Consider the following 22,038-nt stretch of genomic DNA (forward strand, 5'->3'; position numbering starts at 1 on the left):
TCTCGTCTGCAAAACACAAAAATTTCAATCCACAAATTAATATACACAGAAAAACTAATACAAACTCTCATCATCTGTGTGTAGTTTTTTTCTCATTTCATCTAATTTTTTCTGATCTTTGGCAATGGATTTGTCTCGTTTTAATGTTAAGGTTTTCTCTCTCTCATCCTCCGGCATTTCTAAAACTAATGAGTATTCTTCATGGTTTGATATTCCTACAATACAGAATATATAAATATTATATAACATGAAAAAATATATACACTGAAAAAGGTAAATACACAGGGCTGTTCCATTAAAACATATATAGTACCCATGGAAGGCACTTTAAAAATGGGGTAACCACCTATAGAGGCAAACATAGGACACCCACCCATAGTTGAGATTTGGAAGTGCTTTCCCTGGGTCCCATGTATGTTTTTGGCTTCAATGAAGATCCTAGCATACATGAATAAAGTTAAGGAAACTAAAAAGCAATTTCTTTTGGCTTCAACAACCTTCCTAGCACACATGGATAAAGTTAAGGACACTAAAAGGCAATTTCTTTTGGCATCAACGACCTTACTAGCACACATGGATAAAGTTAAAGAAACTAAACAGCAAATGATGTCATAATGGCAGTTTTCAATTCTTCCACGGGGGAAAAATCTCAATTCAAGATGTTCAATATCTTCTCATCAACATTATTATAAGAACCTAATTGAGCATGTCTACAGTAGCATGCCTATCACAAGTTTAATTAGTTGAGTTTGCTAAGCTTGCTCATGTATTCTCAACAGAATAAATATTTTGAATATAAAATTTATCCAATCATTTTTCTCTAAAACCAGACTGAAGCTCCACATATGTCACTGTCTGCAAGTGTCAATGTTAATTGTAATGCTTGAGAAACTTCCCAACAAACTTAGCAAGCAAACTAACCAATCTAGCTGACCATGGTACTGTATAAAAGTTCACATTATTCATACAGTCAAGGAATCTAATAAATCAACAGATGAAATACTGTTCAAACTATTACTGGTGAATTACACTTTATAGAAACAGAACCAGTATCTCTTACTAATGGTTACCTGCACTATATAAACAGAACCAGTATCTCTTACTACTGGTTACCTGCACTATATAAACAGGATCGGTATCTTACTACTGGTTTCCTGACCGTGCGGGACTCTCATGGGTAGTCAAAGTCGTTAAACATCCCCTAGTCTTAGTACTACTGGTTACCTACGCTATATAAACAGAACCAGTATCTTACTACTAGTTTCCTGACCACGTGGGACCCTCATGGGTAGTCAAGGTCGTTAAACATCCCCTAGTCGTAGTACTACATGGTTACCTACACTATGTAAACAGAACCAGTATCTTACTACTGGTTTCCTGACCGTGCCGGACTCTCATGGGTAGTCAAAGTCGTTAAACATCCCTTAGTCGTAGTACTACTGGTTACCTCCACTATATAAACAGAACCAGTATCTTACCCATTTTAGTCGAGATTGTCACTGTTACTGGTGCCCTGCACTATATAAACAGAACCAGTATCTTACCCATTTTAGTACAGATTGTCACCATGAGCTGTCCAACTTGGAAGCTGTCATCTATCTGGATTTTCTTGTTAGCATCATCTAAAGTTCTGATCTGTAAAATCCTCAGTTTCTTTTTGTACTCTAGTAAGTCCTGTAAAGATAATATATTTATCAATATTCACTTTTTCAAATTATATTACAATACAATATTTCAATTCTAGAAAAGTTATAAGTATACATGCCTTTCCCTAATAACCTAAAGGTCATTAAGAGCAGACCAGTCAAATGGTAGCATTTTCGCTTTTAAATGGAAGAAAATTGTTATATAAGGCCAAGTAAATTTAATTAGTAGATTTTCATCCAAATTTTTGAAAAAAATGGGGTGGGTGGGAGGATTTTATTTTTTATTTTTTATTAGATATGAAACGCTCTTGTGACGTGTTCTTCATATATGCAAGTGTAATAATAAGGTTCTATCATGTATATACATGTATAACGAATCAAACATACAAAGAAATGCAAAAACCAAAATTTGAAACAGGATGTTATTAATGAAACGAAATTATCGACAGTTACCGGTAACGAAAATGAACAAAATCCGGAAATCGTAAATTTTTCAAAATAAAAAAAATTGGGGCGGAACGATTTCAGAGGGGCGGGCGGGGATGAAAATCTATCAATTAATTTTCATTGGCCTAAGATCAAGCACACTAATTGATTTTTATGCCAGTCTGATTCCTATCCCTTTATTTCAACATACATTTATTCTATTATATCAATATTTTTTGTCCAACAGACCAGTGATAGAATTACAAACACCAGAAATTACCCAGGGACAGTATTTACAAACAATGATACATAACAGATAGGAATATAGCTGTGATGTATGATAGTTTCAAGCAAAATTCTGTGACTATGTAATGTAGATTGTATAAGAGCTAGTCCATATTTCAAAGGTATGGGGCAGTTCTGTTTTCGATGCATTTTTTTTAAACCAGATGCTTATTTATCCCTATTTTTACTCCCCTTCACCTGGTTCCCGCCCTGACTCCAGCTTCCCGTCCCCTCATTCCCATGTTCTCTTACCCCCTTATTACTATGTCCAAGAAATTCATTTCTAAATATTACTCCCATACATGAATTGCTGTTTCACGATATGAATTAATATAAAGACTTTGAATGTAGTATACACTTCCTTAGTGAACTTAAAATGACAAGAGAATACAGTAATGATCTGTTTCACACGAAATTCTGACACAGGGGGTAAATTAGAAAAATTTAAATACCCATTATACTTTTGATAGACTTTTCTTGCTAAAATAATCAACCAAAAAATAACAAAAAAATTATTAGCAATGCAGTTGAAATTCTTCAATTTCTGAATAAATTAATTTTCCAAAATAAGAGAAAAATAAATTTATCGCATCCCACCTTCCAAATGCATCAGGAAGATTTGAAGTAGTTACGGAAACCTCTCTCCTTACATTAGCAAAGAGAAGTACCACTTCAACAGACTTATCAATACAAAGTGTTTATTTCTTTTTACTCAGAATGTTATACGAGTCCAAGTCCGGATTTTTGTAATTTTAATCTCTATTCTACAAGTACTTCAAATGTTGAACAGGAAGGAAAATAAATTCTGATTTTATAACTTATTAAAGATATCATTTCTTCCTGTGCATTTAGAATAAATACTTAAATTCAAAGTATCTTATAAACCAACAATCAAAAGAATTTGAAAATTTACTGAATATGAACTAAGAATGATGAATTTAAACAATTAACTTGTTGCTTATTGGTGACATTTTGGTTTCAATTATTTAATGAATCGTATGATGTTTTCTCAAAACATTGAATGCATCAACACACGACTGACTCAAATAAAAAATACATATATTATATTATACTGTTTGAGAGCTGTAGAAGACTTACACCACTTCTTAGTAGATAGTAGTCTAGTGTTCTGCCATTTTCTAACCATATTCCTTTACGTGGATCTTCATCTGATAGGAACAGTCCAAATTCTCCAGCTGAAAAATATAAATAACTAAATTTATTTTTACTCTTATTTTTGAATATATGTGTCATGAATTACCAGTCGTCCACAAAAGCAGACTCTCCTTGGAAATGATTGCCTAACTTAAGCGTTTTACCATTCTCTGGATAATGCTATACTGCAGTGGTTTATTTTTGCAGAGTTATAAATTTCATGATATCTAAGGTTAAATTTATCCCGAGGTTTTATTTTTCACGTTTTTTTTGTTTCTGTCTCTGATCTTCCTTATACATCAAATTTACACAAAGAGAATATTTTGCAATTTTTTTCAAATTTATGGAAAATTAGGCTCTATCCCCCCTTATTACACACACACCCTTTTAAAATTTCTGGATCCACTCATCTAATCATAAACTGTAATATTGAACTAATAAAAAAATGAAATTGGTACAGATATCAACACGATAACAGTCTCCGTAAAAATCCAAAGTTCACCGTCCTGAATCCAGATCTAATTCAATCCCAGACAGTAAATCTCCCTTGTCAGACACATCCCATCAATTAGCTATATTTTACTTTTATTGGTCTTGGATATACACCAAATATTAAGTATATAATCATGATGTTTTATTGGAATAGCTGCATGTTCTTATTATTGTAATCAATAGTCGTAAAAGTGTTAAATGCAGAGTTCTAAGATGTCTAAAGTTTTAAATCAAAATAAAGCTTTTGATTTGAGGTTTCTAAATCTACCAACAGTATCAAGCTATACTTGTGAATGTAAATGGGTGTGTTAAGATTGAGAACAGGAAGTAAATTGTTTCTCTTCCTGAACCTGAATCCACTGGCCATAAGTAGACTTAATTAACAAGCACAAATTAAATCATTAAAATACCAGATGCCAAGGTCAAGAGATTAAAACATCATAAAATTAGTGGTTTCATCATTATGTTAAAAATGATTATTGTCGAAAAAAAACTAGCTATTAAATCTTCCTATTTTACTTTAATCTTTTTCTGCATATAAGATTAGTTTATACATATATTTTATTACTTTTCAAATTATGACTCCTTGACGCAAAATTGGACCCATTTTTCAGTAAAGTATTTATACAAATATGTATTTGAGAAGATGTTGGATTAACTGTGGATTTATTTCTATTCCTTGGATACCAATTTTCCTGGATTTCATGGATATAGCTAGAGGGACCACAGATTTAAAAGTTCAACTATTTACAAATTTTCTTTTGGGAATATATGGAGACTTTGGCAAAACAACTAAATCAAATATCCACAAAAATTCAACTTTTTCTTAATCCATGAAAATTAGTACCAACGGAAATAAATGAATCCACAGAAGGTGTCATCATACAAGTGAGAGGTTTAGCTACCTATTTAACCAGGTTTAATCCACTATTTTCTACACAAGGAAATGCCTAATATGACAGTTGTTTTCCATTCGTTTGATGTGTTAGAGCTTTTGATTTTACCATTTGATAAGGGACTTTCCGTTTTGAATTTCCATGGAGTTCAGTATTTTTGTTATTTTACTTTTTAGATAGCAGAATAGACATCACAAACAATAGAAATAATGTCAGTCCAGAGAAAAAGGACAAAGTATATTTCTATCACCTCTGATTTCTTTAACCAATACATCAACTCATTAAAGACTAGTTTTGCATCTGTATTCCAATCTAACTATACACCAGCTTAACCAATACCTAATCAATTGTTTTTGTAAAACTATTCCCAATAAATGCTTTTAAGAAAATCTGCCAAATTGGGATCATATTTGTCTCTGTCATGCATAAAATACAGCTTATATTTACATAAAACAATTCTGAAGTATTCATGAGGCTTTATTCAATGCTAACATAGGACAAGACAAAAAATATTTGTTTTCTTCATTAAAAATATATGTCTAAACTTCCAAAAAATACACAAAAGGCTTTCAAACATTAAGGAAATTATACTTATACTAGTTTTACACTTGACAATGTCAATTGTTTTTTTAACTGTTTCATTTCGAGTTTTCAAAAAACACATTTAATAGCAAAAAATACAAGCAAATTTAGGATATTTTAAGAAGGAAAAGTCTAAAAGAATAACTATTCTGTATTCTTATACTTCCCAAGGTCAATTTATTATTTAATTTGTTACAAACTGAGTTTCCAACAAACAATACAAAATATTTGTGCCTAAATTCTCAGGTTCATTTACCCTTGCCATGTACATAGCAGGGTTATCTACCTTTGCTATGTATATTGCAGGGTTATCTACCTTTGTTATATATATTGCTGGGTTATTTACCTTTGCTATGTATATTACAGGGTTATCTACCTTTGTTATATATATTGCAAGGTTATGTAGTTTTCAATATTTCAACAGATGTGAATCAAATAGGAGGTTTTACACCTGAAAACCTGGTGTGTCACATGACTTTCATCTGACTATAGACTTTTCAGATTCAGGAAATTGTTTTCCAATTGTTCAACATCTTGATTTGCAAATAATTTGAGTTATTTTATTATGATTAACATTGGTAGTTTTTTAATCCTTATTCTGATCAAGAAGAACGTTGCAATGATCTTTATCAAGAACAATCTTGGAGTTACGTAAAACAAAAATTATTCTTGGCCTAATAATACTCTTATCTATCATGAACTAAAATGGCCACTGGTCTAGACACAATACTGTCCAGTATGGAAATTTTTAACCAAATGGTAAGAAATGACATCAAGTGAATAGAATTAGTAACTTACACGGTCAATTTGCCTCTGTCTTAAGTCTATGTAATGGGGTTTATAATCCAATACTATTATAGTCTATCCAGTCTGGCTGTACCAGTGGAAATTAAACTGTCTGTGACATTTTGTGAGAAAATGTATGAAAAGGCTGCTATATTTTTACAAAGTTATTACTTTTTCTTCCCATCGTCTTGATGAAGCCAAGATGTCAGACAAGTTTTGTCAAGTGTAATTGGATGCCGTCAAGTTTCATAAGTTTATGCACCTTTAACCTCCACGTTGCTCTGTTACATATTCAAATACGGAATTTCATTACAGCAGTGTAAATGATTAAAATGATGCTGTTGTATTTTATTTCCTCCATATTTTTAGTTTGTAAGGTATAGTATGCAAAAGTTGTTAAAACCATGAAGTTTCCAAGAAAAGAAAATTTTTCCCACAAACGCCAAAAATGTTAATGGAGCTAAGTGTCAAGATATCAGACTTTGTCATATGTGAGTCATACAAATATGATGTAAAAAGGGCCATCTAAATAAAAGAATGTTATTAGGCCAATTAAAATTAATTGATAGATTTTCATCCCCGCCCGCCCCTCTGAAATCGTTCCGCCCCAATCTTTTTTATTTTGAAAAATTTACGATTTCCGGATTTTGTTCATTTTCGTTACCGGTAACTGTCGATAATTTCGTTTCATTAATAACATCCTGTTTCAAATTTTGGTTTTTGCATTTCTTTGTATGTTTGATTCGTTATACATGTATATACATGATAGAACCTTATTATTACACTTGCATATATGAAGAACACGTCACAAGAGCGTTTCATATCTAATAAAAAATAAAAAATAAAATCCTCCCACCCACCCCATTTTTTTCAAAAATTTGGATGAAAATCTACTTATTAAATTTACTTGGCCTTAATAAATGTAAAAAATAAATAAAGACCTGACCATGTCAAATCAAAACAGCCCTAACCACATTTGTTAAGACTTAGGAAAGATTAGAGCTTGGCATATAGTATAATTTACATAATTTCATCTCATGTATAAACAAAAATCTCTTCTCCAATTTAAAACATTCCTATCTTCAATTTTAAACCAAATTTTTTTTTTTCATTTTAAAAATTTTAAAAGAATCAATCACTAGATTTTCCACTATAGACACCTGTTTATTGCTGAATACCGTATTTTGACCCTATCTTATGTTTTTTTGCGTTGTTGGGTTGCCACAACATTTTTTATTGAACATCCTTGTCAGAAACTTGAACTTAATCTGCCTATCATAACTTTGATAGCTAAATAGACAGGTCAAAATAAATGTAGCTGAGATAAGGCCAGGGAAAGGGACGAAATGTCATTCATGTCAATCCCACAAATAATCTTTCAAAATATAATAATGCAAAAATAAATAAATAATGTATATTCAGAAAGTTTTGTGAAGTTTTTATTATATGAAAATTGTGACAGCTAGGATAGGTTTAGAAAACGTAAAAACTCGCATTTCAAATTTTGATAGGATTATTTGTATGCAACAATTCCTGAAATCACAATAAATAATCCTACAATTGTTCAACAACCACAATAAATACATGTAAACATTTCTGAATTTACATAATTTCATCTCATGTATAAACAAAAATCTCTTCTCCAATTTAAAACATTCCTATCTTCAATTTTAAACCAATTTTTGTTTTCTTTTTTTTTCAAACTTAAAAGAATCAATCACTAGATTTTCCACTAATTGTCTTAAACTCTAATATCTGAAACTTTGATTATCACCAATAGCCTGAAGAGAGGTTATTCAACCTACAACTTTTCACAGTTTTAAGCATTAATTTTATAGTACAAAAGAACTCTCACCAGTACTTTATAATCAGCATTGGCACCGTGTTAAATTAAGCAGAGAACTGAACAGTTATTGCTTAGGACAAATTCATGGCAATAATATCTACGATAAATGATATTTCTGGTTCCGATCTTCCGTTATCTGTTGAATTATGCAATCTCGGAATTGTATAGCGGTACTTGGTTTAATACCAACCAATCTAATTTGAATAAAGAACTGCAGGGTCTCATGACTACAATTTTTTTCTTCAATCAAATCGTGCATAATCAAGCATGTAATTTGAATGATAGGGTCGGAAAAGTCAAAGATTTTTGTTGCCTAATACAATACAGGATAAAACTCACAACTGACATGGAATCAAGTATTTTCAAGTTTTAACCAATCAATATTGCAGAAAGTGTTAACGGAGAAATATATCATTCATATGGAATATTAACAAATTAGTTTTGTATTTCAGCTATTAAAATGATGAACATTTATAAACATTTCTATATTTCGATGTCTTTAATAGAGAGGCACATTATAAAAAAAAACTTAAAGTTTTACTTTTTAGACTTTATTTTGTTATAACATTTGCTGCAATTGCAATAGTGACCATGAAATTTTGTCAAGGCCAAACCAAAAAATATGTGATTCAGGTTTTTTGTCAAGGAATTACAGGGTAGGTACATGGGTCTTTTTTCACCACCAAGAATAAAAGTATGTTTGCTCACACTTTTTGAAAGGTATATAATGATCCAAGAATAATAAGATGAGAGTTAAATGTTAGACTAAGAGACAGCAACCAAACAACAAATTTCACCAAAAAAGATAATTATTGGTCATCATATGTTCCAAAACCATAAGACAAACCCTGATTCACCTGCAGTCAAAGTTGAGAATTAAATCAACATATTTCAAAAGGCGTCTATATCGGGATCATTCATGTTGTTAGTATTTGGAGTACCGGTAATTTTTTTAGGGAAGAATAATTTTCAATGGGGTATTTACTCATTTTGTGTAGATTTTGTTGGTATAGGTTATATAAGAGGGTCTGGATGGGGGTCCTTTATTTCTGTATTCTTTAATTTTTTAGGCCAATTTTCTCTATTCTTTATTTCTATTGCCCATCATTCTCTATTCTTCATATTTAAGCAACTTGTTATTCTCAATTCTTTATTTTTTGGCCTTCTTTTCTCTTTTCTCTATTTTTTTTGCCTTTTATTCTGTATTTTTTGCCTATGATTCTCTTTTAAGACCCTCATATAGCAATGTCCTAAACGTGAAGTGTCAGCCTATTGGAAATCTTGTATACAGATAAAAATCTGTCCATTCCTCTCTAACTAAACATGCTTTAAATATCAATTTCTCAATTGTTCCAGAGCACAAATACAATCAACAAAGACAATACTTGAAACACTATGTTTAAACAAGACATAAAACGTTTTAGTGATAAATCGTATCAACTGCATTAGGACGATGAATCTTTTCCCCCGATTTACACGATAAAAGACTTTATCATTTTAATGTAGCCAATTACAATATTGATTTACAAGAAATTAATAATCTTACGCCATTCAATGTTGGCAAAATAGCTGAACGTGATCGATGGCCGAAAATAAGGCAATGTCTTCTGACAAATTACACCAATTCATCTATTGGACTCTTTAGAAATAATTTTATAGCCAATCATTCATTGTAATTTTCCAAATACTTCTAAAATCGGAGGAATTTTTCACGGTTGCTATTTTTGAAAATGACTACTAATCAAAAACGTCAGTAACAATATTGTAATTATAAAATTCTGACACACATGGAATTGACATCTCTCCCTGTGAAGGCTGCAATTTGAATAAAATGACAAAACTTAAAATTATTTACAAAGGAATTCTACAAATATTTTTTTTTCTTCTTTTTCTAAAATATCACTGTAAGATGCCACTTATCTGACGATAATTTAAGTTGAAATTAAGCAGAATATTTTTCAGTTAAATCGAACTGAAATGCTAATTTTTTTTTCTTTTAACATTAAGAAGTATCACCGATAGAAAATCCAATTCTGTTTTCCTATCGAAAATGACAGCTAAATGGTATAAGCTGAAAATATTGAATCAAGTTTATTTTTAGAATTCTCCTAAGTATGAATAAGTGAGATTTATTTACCAGTAATGGGTTTTCTTCTCAATAGAAAAACGTTTAGCCTGGTGTAAATCTTTCACTTGATTTAACTGAAACACACAGCCTACAGAACTTTTGCACCTTATAAAGAAAAATCTTTGGAAGCAGAACTAGTAAATACAAAAACTGAAAAAGTCTAAAAACAAAAAAAGCAACACAACTGTAGTCGAAAAGCAAAGAAAACCTAAAATTCCAAAAAGTTGTCATATATACGGATAGGCTATCTATGCCTGGAATTAGAAAGCAATAATCTTAGTGTTTCAAATAATTCAACATTTTATAAATGATTTAAGTATCTAGCATTTCTCATTTTTAAAACAAAATGTCGACTACTGGGCAAGTGACAGTCTTCTTACTTTCAAAAGTAGGAGCCATTACCTTGAACAAAATTTTCTATTATTTTATGAGTTTATCAATAAAATTCAGGACAAATTTTTAAAGCAAGACATTAATATCTGGTAATAAATTTAAGATTATTCTGTTTTCTATTTTGATGCCTTACTTAAGCATCTCCATAAAACACTATAAACATGCTTGCTTCTTTAATTGAAAATGTAATTTATCTTCAAAATCTGACACCAGAGCAGCCGATATCTTCATTTCTATGAAAACTAGCTGGTCCTTACAAATAAAGAAATCAATGGTTTTTGACAAAATTATTAATTACAATAAATCAAATAAAACATCACAGAAAAAAAGTGTAAAACTGACAAGCCGTTTTGTAAATTATATTTTTAAAAGGTTTCACTAAAATGTTTTCTGTAAACAATCATATAATCTTTGATAGCAAGTATTAGTAATATGCTTGTTACATTTTACTTTTTTATTCAAACTGTTTTCAGACATGCCCTTTCATTAATAAATTTATTTTAGCCCTAATAAAAAAATTTCTGAAATGGTTAAGAAAATTTTTTATTGAAACAGTTTTCTGACATGCCCTTTCTTTAGTACAAATAAAATATGATTTAGAGAATTTTGACAAATTTAATAGGTCTTCTTTTTGGAACAAATGTTTACTGAACTTCATGGTGGTTTTGAATAAGAAAAAATTCACAATTATAAATAATGCATATCTAATTTGACTTAAGTTTTTTTTGCTGCTTTTGAACATAGTCATGATGGAAAAATTTATTTTTAATAGAATAATTATTTAATATAAAGTTTAATTTTTCACTCACTTTGAAATCACAACTACCAAATCGTCCACATTCCAAACACCAGGGAAAAATTATCCCTCCCTGACTCATTGAAACATACAAATGAAATACCAGGAACTTCAAAAATACATGGCGAACCATATTTTTTTTTGTTTGCTATTATGAATGGCTGAAAGTTCATACATGGATGACATTTTCAGATATCTATTCAGGAACATATGACAAACTTTGATAGGCAGTCAAATGCTGACATTTTCCACTTAATGACCAATTATGTTATTATTCCATTTTGGTCCAATCTGTTGATTGATAGCCTTTTCAAATGGACCTATTAATATATGATATTTGTAATTTTCCCTAACTTACGATCACGTTAGACAGATGCCATATTAAAGTTATGATCATTTATGGCATCAAAGATTTTAATGTATAAAACATGTTAAAATATCATTGTTGCTTACTTGAGTTCATGGCTAATTAATTTCTCATACAAGTTTATTTTACTATTAATCATTAATATTCGTTGGGTACCAATTTTTCGTGGATAAGTAAGTAAAGGGAAACCACAAATCTAAAGCTCAACAAAATACTAATGTTTTTCATCTTTGTTTTTAGAATTTTTAAAAACCATAAAATCAAGTATCCACGAAGATACAATTTTCTCCACAATCAACAAAAATTGAAACCCACGAAAATAAACGACTTCACAGTTTCAAAATCTGATACAATAAATCTTATTTGTTCTAGATCAACTCAGAATAAAAATCTCAAACTGAATAAAATTTACATCACATTCTGTTATTCATTTTTGAAATGTTTTAGTCATCACTTCATGTGAAAGGCCTCATTATGCCAAATGTCATAGTCTGAGTCAAAAGATGACAAAATTCTGGCTTGTAAAACTGATTATTTAAAAAAGATTCATCTTCAAGGTATAAGTTCACTAGTCAGTCATATTGCTATTCAGCAAGTCAATTTATTTTTTAAACTTGGAACAAAATTAATAGCATTAGCTATCTTTGGGATTGACTCCATGAGTGAAAGTACAGTAGGTACTGAAACCAAGAAATGAAAAAAAACTTCCATATTTGGTAAGGGAATATATAAGGACAAAATATATATTATATACATGGCAAAATCTAGAAATCAAGTACAAACTGAAAAAAACTCTCATGCATGTTGATTCTTGTGAAAGAGCGGCAAAAGATACCAAAGAGATATTCAAGCTCAAGTGTAGAAGACAAACTAACGCAGAAAATTTTAAAACCACGAAAAGACAAACAACATAGAAAATTTAAGACTGGGCAGAGCAATACAAACCCCACCAAAAAACGGGGGGTGATCTCAAAAGTTAACAAAAAGACTTACGATTTATTTTTTCTGTAGTAGTCTCAATCAATTTGTCTCTGATAATTCTACAGGCATCAAAAACTTGCATGTTTGGTTCAAACTGCATCGTCTTTACAACATTCTGCCCAACAACGCTGATTTTCAGCGAGAGGGTAGCCATCTTGATTGTCTCCCTTTATCAACTACAATATTGTGTTTCCTCAGTAGTGTTGTTGTCTCTATCAAGTTTTGTCTAAAGTTCTTTTATCACATTGACGAAAATCTGAAAAAGAAAATAAAAGTGTCTTTAAAATTCAATCATTTGAAAAACATTTTATATGAATCTACAGGAAATAAACTTGTAAGATTTTTTTGGTGTTTTTTCACAAAAGTTCATTGGCAAGCATACCACTGATTCAAATAGGGAAAGAAGCATTATTGTCAGGTTATAAAAAAAAAATTCCATTTATGTATAAGTTGTTAATTTCTTATATATTTCGCCGATTGCTAAAAGAGATAGTGAGCTTTCCATTCGATATTTAAACAATCAATCATTAATGACAGCAAGCTATGATAAAAATGTAAATGAATAAAACTTTACAATACTCGTATTGAATATCCATAAATTAAACTAAAATATCATGTGTCGGTCTAACGTGGTAAAATTTACATCTTCTATCGCCTTTTTTTTGGAAGTTGAGTTGATTTTGATGTTTCAAAAGTGATCTCAATATTCATCAAATGAACATAGCAAGTTCTATGGACTTCTAGCGTCTGATAAATTCAATGGTAATAATTGAGTGAAGAAAAGCTCTATATTCCAGTGTAATGGTATTTACCCTTTCTAACACAGTATCAAATTACAATCCTTTACTGAACAACAGAACAGTTTTACATTAGAGTTTTGTCCAAATCTCCTTTTTTGTAATTCATCTTTCTCACGATCAATTTTTTTGACACAGAACATTTTTCACGTCATGATTTTTCACTCAGTCTTTCACTGTGTTTTCCCTTCTACATTCAACTTTTATAACACTATATATTTGCAATTGACTTTTTTTATTCTTTTTCACTGATCCAACATTCACATTCGAGAAGTTTAAGAATCAAATTTCAAGTGCATATATAAAATATACAGATAAAAATATTCCCTTTTGAATGGAAAGCTCAAATTTATTTCCATTGCTTTTTGTTCTTGCATCTACACTGATGTACAAATGATTCATATCTTTTATCTACTTTTTTATTTAATATAATTGGTGGTGGTGGTGGAAAAAGGGGGGGGGGCTTCTCTCCATTGCATGTTAACATTTTGAATATGCATAGATTTAATGATCTAAGATTTGTCGCTAGATGTTCACAAACTGACTAATAATTAATTTTCCAATACAATTCATTATTTTCTTCCCACACAATATAAGTAGTGATCAAAGTGTTCGACACACCCTGGATGATGAAAGACTACAGGATATTCACCAAAAAAGCATGTTGAGTGATTTCAACTAATAAGTTAGTTTAAATACAAAACTGACAGTCAGCCCCATTACCCCCAACCCAACCCTCCAGGAAAATGATGTTGTGAAGTGGATAGTTAGCCTCATAATGGCAATCATACATAGCACATCTCCTTATTTTGAAAAGGAATATTAAGCTGAAATAAAAGCATATTTAATATCATTTCCTTGAATTCAAGATCAAAATCTGCAGATATCTTGAAAACTTCAGAAGAAATACTCAGTAAACCAACTTAATTTCTCGTTATGTCCTTTCTAGTCCATTTCGTGGTGATTTAATTTCGCAATTCTCAAATTTACTTAATGTATATAAATAAGGAAAAATTCAAGTTTTACATGTTATCGATTATTATTCATTATATTTTACTACTAGCGAAAATTAGTTGGTTTACAGTAACCCAATTTACCATTTTAAATTATATTCTTTTTTATTTGAATGTTAAGTCGTCTTATTAAGTCAAATACTGTCTTCAAAACTATTACAAGTGGCCTACAGGCATGCCCAAATAAAACCATGCAGTATCAATAATACAAAATCCCAATGTTGTCATCAAATGAATAGAACCATAAAGGAAAAAGGCCAATGTAAAGCCCCAGGGGTAAAATATTGGCTTATCTATGTAATTTTATACAAAGTTAATACCTTTTAATGTACCAAACTTCTTTGAAAATAAATACAATACTAGAAACTGAAATTTGAAGATTATATGTTAAAAATAATCAAGTCAATTGCACCTATGAGACCTGATTTTCACTTCTTTCATTACGGTTATCTTGAAGGGAATCAAAATTTAAAACCCTGATTCTTTGTACAATGTATTCTTAAGCATTTAAATATGCCTTTTTCTATTGGATTCTGAGTAACTACTCTGCTGTCAATTTCAGGGATGACTGTCAGAGTCATTTATAGTGATATAGCCGGGTAAAATGGCGTTCCTGCTAAATGGAAATCAAGAAGGAATATTTCGCTCCTCAAATTTTTATTTTAGCAATCCGGCAATACAGAACAACAAACTCCAAACCAAATGTAAAGTAACATACAAACAATAACAATATATATAAAACAAGGAATTAATTGAATCTGGAATAATTTTGAATTCTGGAAAACTGATTAGAAATGTATGATGAAAACTAACCCAACTAAATGGGGTTAGCCATGCACGCATGGCTAAGGTTAATTTTACTTTCACTATCATTTCAGTATGAACTAACTAACACCCCTTAGCCATGCGTGCATGGCTAACCCTATTTAGTTGGGTTAGTTTTCATCATAAATTTCTGATCAATTTTCCAGAATTCAAAATTATTCCAGATTCAAATAATTCCTTGTTATAAGCACAAGCAATTAAAGGATTAAGAAGATTAACATATGCCAAATAGAAATAACAATAGTTTAGAAGAGTAATTGATGTCCGACACGTATAAGTAAATTATTGTCTAAACTGTTACAGAGAATAAATAATTAAATGAATACTGAGTAAATGAATTTAAGTCCTTTGTCCAAGATTATGACACATAATCCGTGTAAAACACTTATGCCTAAATTTACAACAAAGTTCAGAATAATAAAATAAATGCAAAACCTAAATATACATTAAAACAATTGAATAAATAAAATGTTTAAAACTATTTTCACACTGCACAGTCCAAATAGTCCGGTCATAGTGACAACAATGCACAATCACAGTCAATATTTCTTTTTGGAATTTTTGGTTTTAATTTTCTTCAACTTCATATTTGATTTGACCTTTCAACTGGTTTGATTCGAAATTCCACTGATGAGTCTTATAAATGTAGATGAAAAAACGAGTCTGGAATACCAAATCATATACCTGGTATCTTTAATGAGTTTATTCAGAGATATTTTCAAATGTTTTATTTTGAAAATTTTATTTGTGAATTGCATAATTTAGAATAGGGATTGTATTTGATGTAGTGCAAGTAAAACAGATACTTAAGACCATCATAAAACAAACTGATAGTGCAGGTATTAACACTTCAAATACAGTACTGTTATTACTTAATAATAATAAAAAACTTTCTCTAAAATAAAATAAAAAACTGACATTATTGCAAGTTTCCCCTCTCTTTTGAAAAAAGTTAATAGTACAAGAGAAAGAAATAAAACCTTAAGTAAACAAGGAATTTGTTCAGTTACCAGCTGTCGAAGGCTATGAAAATATGAAATTGTACAAAATGTATCCTTAAGAGTTAAATCCCACACAATTCGAAACCAAAACAGATATCTTAGCCTACATAAATTTTGTTCATAGAACATTATTATTCCTTGATAATCTGAGACTATCTAAATCCTAGCCCTTCATCTGACCCTCCCCCAAATGCATGCTTAGACAATAAAAAATATTCATAACTCTGAAATGTGTATATTGAATTACAATGCATTATCAAGAACAGGTGAACAAAAAATGAAAGCAAAGTTTTTTTCTACTTTCCAATTAGCCTTCCTGTTAACCTTTTCTTCCTTTTTAAATCTTCTTCTTTCTTCAAAATTTATCAACCCCTCAACAATATAATAAGTTCCTTCTCAATATCAAAATTGATTCAACTGCAAATACTCACAGAACTTCAATGTTGACAAAACCAAAAGTACTTGGTTTTACAAATGACAAACAGGTTACAAAAATACATCTACGGGGTAACGCCAGCTTTAGATAAGAACCTCCAAAGACTTTAAAGAAGGTAAAACTTCCTGGTATATCTGTTCTAATTATAGATTTGGGTATATTCCCAATCCTTATACCAGTAGGTGTATAAAAATAGTTCTAGGTGCATTCCTGATTGTCAGGTGTTATTTATCAATTCTGTACAGCCTCCATTAATTAAACATATAGATGTTTTTTGCTCTTCTTTAAATTGAAACCAGAAGCAGAGTAATGCACATACAGAAATAGCTTTCATTTAGTGTAAATACTTAATTATATACATATAACTGGTATATAAATATATCTTTTCTTTGTGTAAGTATCATCTTTAAAATGGGGGGTAGTTGCAGGTTATACTGGTTAAAAGAGAGGGGGGTGAGATCCAATCTCATTTTTACTGATTTAAACAAATCCGTTGATAAAAAATGATTAAGAATCTAAGGTTCTATAACTCCTTCATGCAAAGTTGACCTTAGATGGATTTGGCTATTTTTTACTTGTCACTTTTGGCCATTTAGCTCTTCAAGTATTTTAAAGCATTTCCTTGACTTTAAAATTTTTAAGTTTGAGCTTTGGACATACCAAGTTGATGAAGTGGGTTTTTGGGTTTTTTTTTTTTGCCAATTGTGCAGTTCATCAATGTCAATTATTGAAAACTTATAACATATACTAACTGTTAATCAGGTACTAATCACTGAACATACGTAAGTCTGCATCTACAATTAATATTACCTTTCATAAGAAAAACTACTGTATTTGTAGATTTTCCTGGTTTGAGGATAAATAATTGTTTGTATGTCTGTCAATATTCATAAAAATTCACCAAACTTTGAACAAAATTAATGACTGAATTCATGAATTTTGTTAAGTTTCTATATCTGAGGTTGTAATTCACACCAAAATCAACAAAACTTTACAAAAGAACTGTCACAATATGTAAATTTTTTTAGCCCAAACTTTTTATTTCTAACTGTTTGGTTTTATATTGAATGTTCTTGAATAAAAAGACTTAAAAAAAATTAAATGCTATTTAAATAGATAGTGAACTTTCATCCTAACATATAATCTCATTTCAAATTTTAACATTTTTTAAAAAAGTAATGATTAAATTTTCTGTCATATATATTTTTCTGCCGATTACAAATCAGACCTACCTATTATCGAAGTAAACATTTTGGTTTTAGCTTAATCACTTGTAAAAATGACTCAACACTTTATCGTGAATCATACTTATAACACACTGGATTGATAGAACAAACCAATTACTGTAGTCACAGAATTATTTCACTCAATTGTTGATTGTTCTTACTGTTACATGTTACATTTAGTTCTTAATATGGTGTATTAAATATTATATTTCTTCTGTGTTCTATGTTTCATCCTAATCAAAGCCTAATATGACAGCACGAAGAACTTCAGTTCAGACAGTACATTTCAGTAGCTTACACATTCGATACATGTAGTACAATTATAAAATGTTGGAAACAATTAACATTAAAGACCACTATTTCCTTATTTCAAGTTAGATTTTTATTTGAAGAATAAATGGGCAGCTTATACCACAATACAATTTCTGTTGTTGCCAAATTAAAAAATCTCACTTCATTCTGAAGGTAACTACTTCTTATTAAACTTGTACAATATAACTCCTTAAATATACTGCTATGATTTATATATAAATAACATTCTTTTCTTAAATTCTCCATTGATAAATTGAGAAATGATCAAGAAACTGTTAAAGGTTTCAACTCCCTTGGGTAAGGCTAACCTTTTTCTTTTTAGGTCCCTTTTCGTCATATAGTTCCTAAAGTGTTCAAGTATTTATACCTTCTTGGCATTAACATTTTTGAGTTTGAGAGCATTCCTTAAATGACAGTAAATCCAGAATAACCTTTGGAAAAACAAAAATTTACAAGTGTTATTTTGATTCATTATACAAGGACAAGAAAGGTATACAATTTTTAAGTTTGAGGATTCCTGATTACGGTAAATCAAGAATAGCGTGTTAGATGCACAAAATTTATAAGCGTTATTTTCATTTATACAAGGACAAAGAAAGGTACAGGAGGCCTACAGCAGTGGCACATAATTATCTCATCAAAATGATGAATTATTATACAATATGACAATTCTATTTTTATAAAAACATGATCAGCGACTAAAATTAATAATAGTACATCAACACTGTTATACTTGAACAATTTTACAAGAAAAGAACAAAATGTTACAACTGAAGAAAAATGTTTGACCCGACTCCCCGTTGACTTAAAAAGAAATTTTTTAAAAGACTAACATAATAATGTTTTTACCTAAATTTGACATACTTCTTCAACAATAGAATTTTTTTTTAAATTACTGACATAAATACACCTTTACCTGATTTTATCGTGATTTCCCTTTTTTTCTCACTTCTTATTAGCTCGATCATTTAATTTCTACACACACACAACTTTCATAAATATATCGTAATATTAAAATTTGTCTGAATTGATCAATAACAGTGTACTAAACTGAACTACCCACATCTTCAATTATTTATTTTTTTTTTTAATTGACAGTTCTAAAAGTACTTACAAACTTACATTGATGAATTACTAAAAAAGTTTGTTTAGTTCATTTATTTCTTTTCTTTTCGAAAACAATAACTAAAAATAAATAAAATTGTAAAGAGATATCCACATATCAAGAAATTTTCCATTCCACATTAATTTAGTTTTTCAAGTTCATTTATCACTTTAAACAACAACAAAAAACAAAAAAAAACATTACAAAAACAATAAGGTCTTTCCTTACGTAGTGGAAAGACCTTAAAAAAAATATCAGAAAGAGCTGTCTACCTACCATGAAATTTTCCAATGCACATCATTTTAACAAAAGCCACGATCTCTCTTGCTGACCCAGAGACAAAATCCATCCTCGTTCTCTCTCCCAACGTTTTCCCAATAAACCAATTTAGATATGATATTTCCTTAACAATCGACAACTTCATCAATATTACAGGACGACGTGAATTCACCGAGGATAACACCACAATCTAAAATGGGACGGCTTCTATTCCCATCCCTATCTGCGGAAAGTCTATCATTTGCATAACTACGGCTATTCAGGCACAATTAGCATTTTTCTTAATAGCATCAAATATCAACGTCCTACGAGACCCAATAATTTTGTTAATGTGCCGTTATGTTTGATATTTCATGTGCATTTTTCTCCATTCTAATATGACCATATGAATCCAAGTAGAAAATTACCGTTACAATTCCAAACTAATTCCATGTTTCCTGAGACTTAATACGAATTTCACAACTGTATTTAAAAGACAAAATTCATGACTTTTCTACCTTGATGATAAAGAACTGGTACCTTGCTGGTATCAAGTGTTGTACAGTGCTTTTCTGATTAGAGATTATTCTGACAACCTGTAAGTCCAAATTTAGGTCACACTTCAGATCTTCATCTTTCTTGAAGACTAAATGAAATTGGTGAGGAAATAATATAACAAGCCCATATCTTTACAACAGTTCTTAAAACATCAGTCAAAATTTTATAAGACATTTCAGATATACCACACTTCCAAAAATTCATCAGAACTACCATAATGCAATGTACAAAATGGTAGGCATGTCTCTTAAAAAAAAATGGTAAAAAATCCATAGCTATCAGAATGATGAAAAGTTTACACATAAATTGAATGACTCTTAAGCAGAGCATGTAAAAATTCTACACAATGTTATCAAAATCATGATCAGAAATCCTTATCTATGATTTAAGTAAATACTGCTTCCTGCTATTCACTACAATATATGACTGTATCCAAACTTTATCAAAATATTAAAAAAAACTTAATGATAAAATACCCTGAATGTTCTAGTAACCCAGACAAGGTCAATGGTTCATAGTCTCACTCATACACTTACTGAATCATATGCTGAAAGAATGACATGCAAGTATGACTGTCTTATAAGAGGGTCTAGAAAGGGAGGGGTCTTCATTTTTCTATTCTTTAAATCTTTAGGCCATTTTCTCTGCTCTTTTATTTGTTTGCCCATTATTCTCTATTCTTTCTATTTTAGCCCCCCATTTTCTCTTTTTTTTTGCCCATTATTCTGTATTCTGTAAACCCTATTGAGACCCTCATTATAACAGATATTTGTGTGACACATGTATGATTGTCTTGTGAAAAATGCATCATTAAAATTTTTTGTGAAGAGAACATGCATTTAAGTGGGTATTTTAAAGAAACTAAAATCTCTTCTTATATAACTGCAACCTGATAAATTAAAGAACTTTTTCAGGTAAAACTGGCACCAAATAATTCTTCATGATTCCACAAGACTTTAAATGCAAGAGATCCTTAACCTTTGTCCAGGGAAAATTTATTGACCATTACGTTTCTGCAGTGGTGATGCCTTAGACTTATAGAGTAAATAAAGCAATTCATTGATATTTTAGATAATGATTGGCATTTAAGTAATGAATGCAGTGAAAATTACTCCCCCCTCCCAAATTAACGTGTTTCAGATTACTTAAAACACACATTTTTCTTCTCTGGCCTCACTTGTGCAGATAAAAGCATACTTCTGTTAGAGTGTAATATTGATAAATGGGACAATTCTACGATTTCCAGTAATATTCAATAATCTACGATAATTCTGTATAATTAGGTACATACACCATGCACATGACATGCTATAAAACCCAAATAAACATTTATTGGTAAATTATATGATTATGGACAATTGTTTAGTGGTCTGGAAAATTAACAAATGGGTTCCAACTGATGCTAAAAAACCTTATCATAGATTCTTATATTGTCTTGGGATAATGTCGACATATGCTACTTTCTTTTTTAACCAGAAAAAAGCATTTAAAGCAACTTTGTAAGTGCTTAAAAATAAGCCAAATGAAACAGAAATTGGCTTAAAAAATTCAATTAAATAAATTAATTAAATTTATCAATAAATGAACAGTAAAACATGCCTAAGTAAATATATCAGTTTGTACAGTTAGCATAACATAAGTATAGTAAACCTAATAAACTAGTGTACATTTAAAGTTTCCTCAGTATATGTACAGTTAAACCTGCCTAAGTAGATATCTCAGTATAAT

General features: G+C 30.2%; 1 protein-coding gene across 12 annotated transcripts in view; it reads right to left on the minus strand.

Moving 5' to 3' along the window:
- The window catches only part of LOC127721611 (talin-1-like), a 141,738-nt gene that overhangs the window by 76,722 nt on the left and 42,978 nt on the right, over positions 1-22,038 (minus strand). For 10 of the 12 annotated variants that reach the window (XM_052228384.1, XM_052228385.1, XM_052228382.1 and 7 more), the window contains 4 exons: positions 12,792-13,035; positions 3,456-3,553; positions 1,545-1,674; positions 66-215 (listed from right to left, as the gene is read on the minus strand). In XM_052228384.1, coding sequence (XP_052084344.1) covers positions 66-215; positions 1,545-1,674; positions 3,456-3,553; positions 12,792-12,933 — 520 coding nt within the window. In that variant the 5' untranslated portion in view covers positions 12,934-13,035. Of the gene's footprint in view, positions 1-65; positions 216-1,544; positions 1,675-3,455; positions 3,554-12,791; positions 13,036-16,739; positions 16,960-22,038 lie in introns of those variants that run through there. The other 2 variants (XM_052228379.1, XM_052228381.1) reach the window with 2 other exon arrangements.

The sequence above is a fragment of the Mytilus californianus genome, unplaced genomic scaffold (genome assembly GCF_021869535.1).
Source record: "Mytilus californianus isolate M0D057914Y unplaced genomic scaffold, xbMytCali1.0.p SCAF_12, whole genome shotgun sequence".
Taxonomy (NCBI): domain Eukaryota; kingdom Metazoa; phylum Mollusca; class Bivalvia; order Mytilida; family Mytilidae; genus Mytilus; species Mytilus californianus.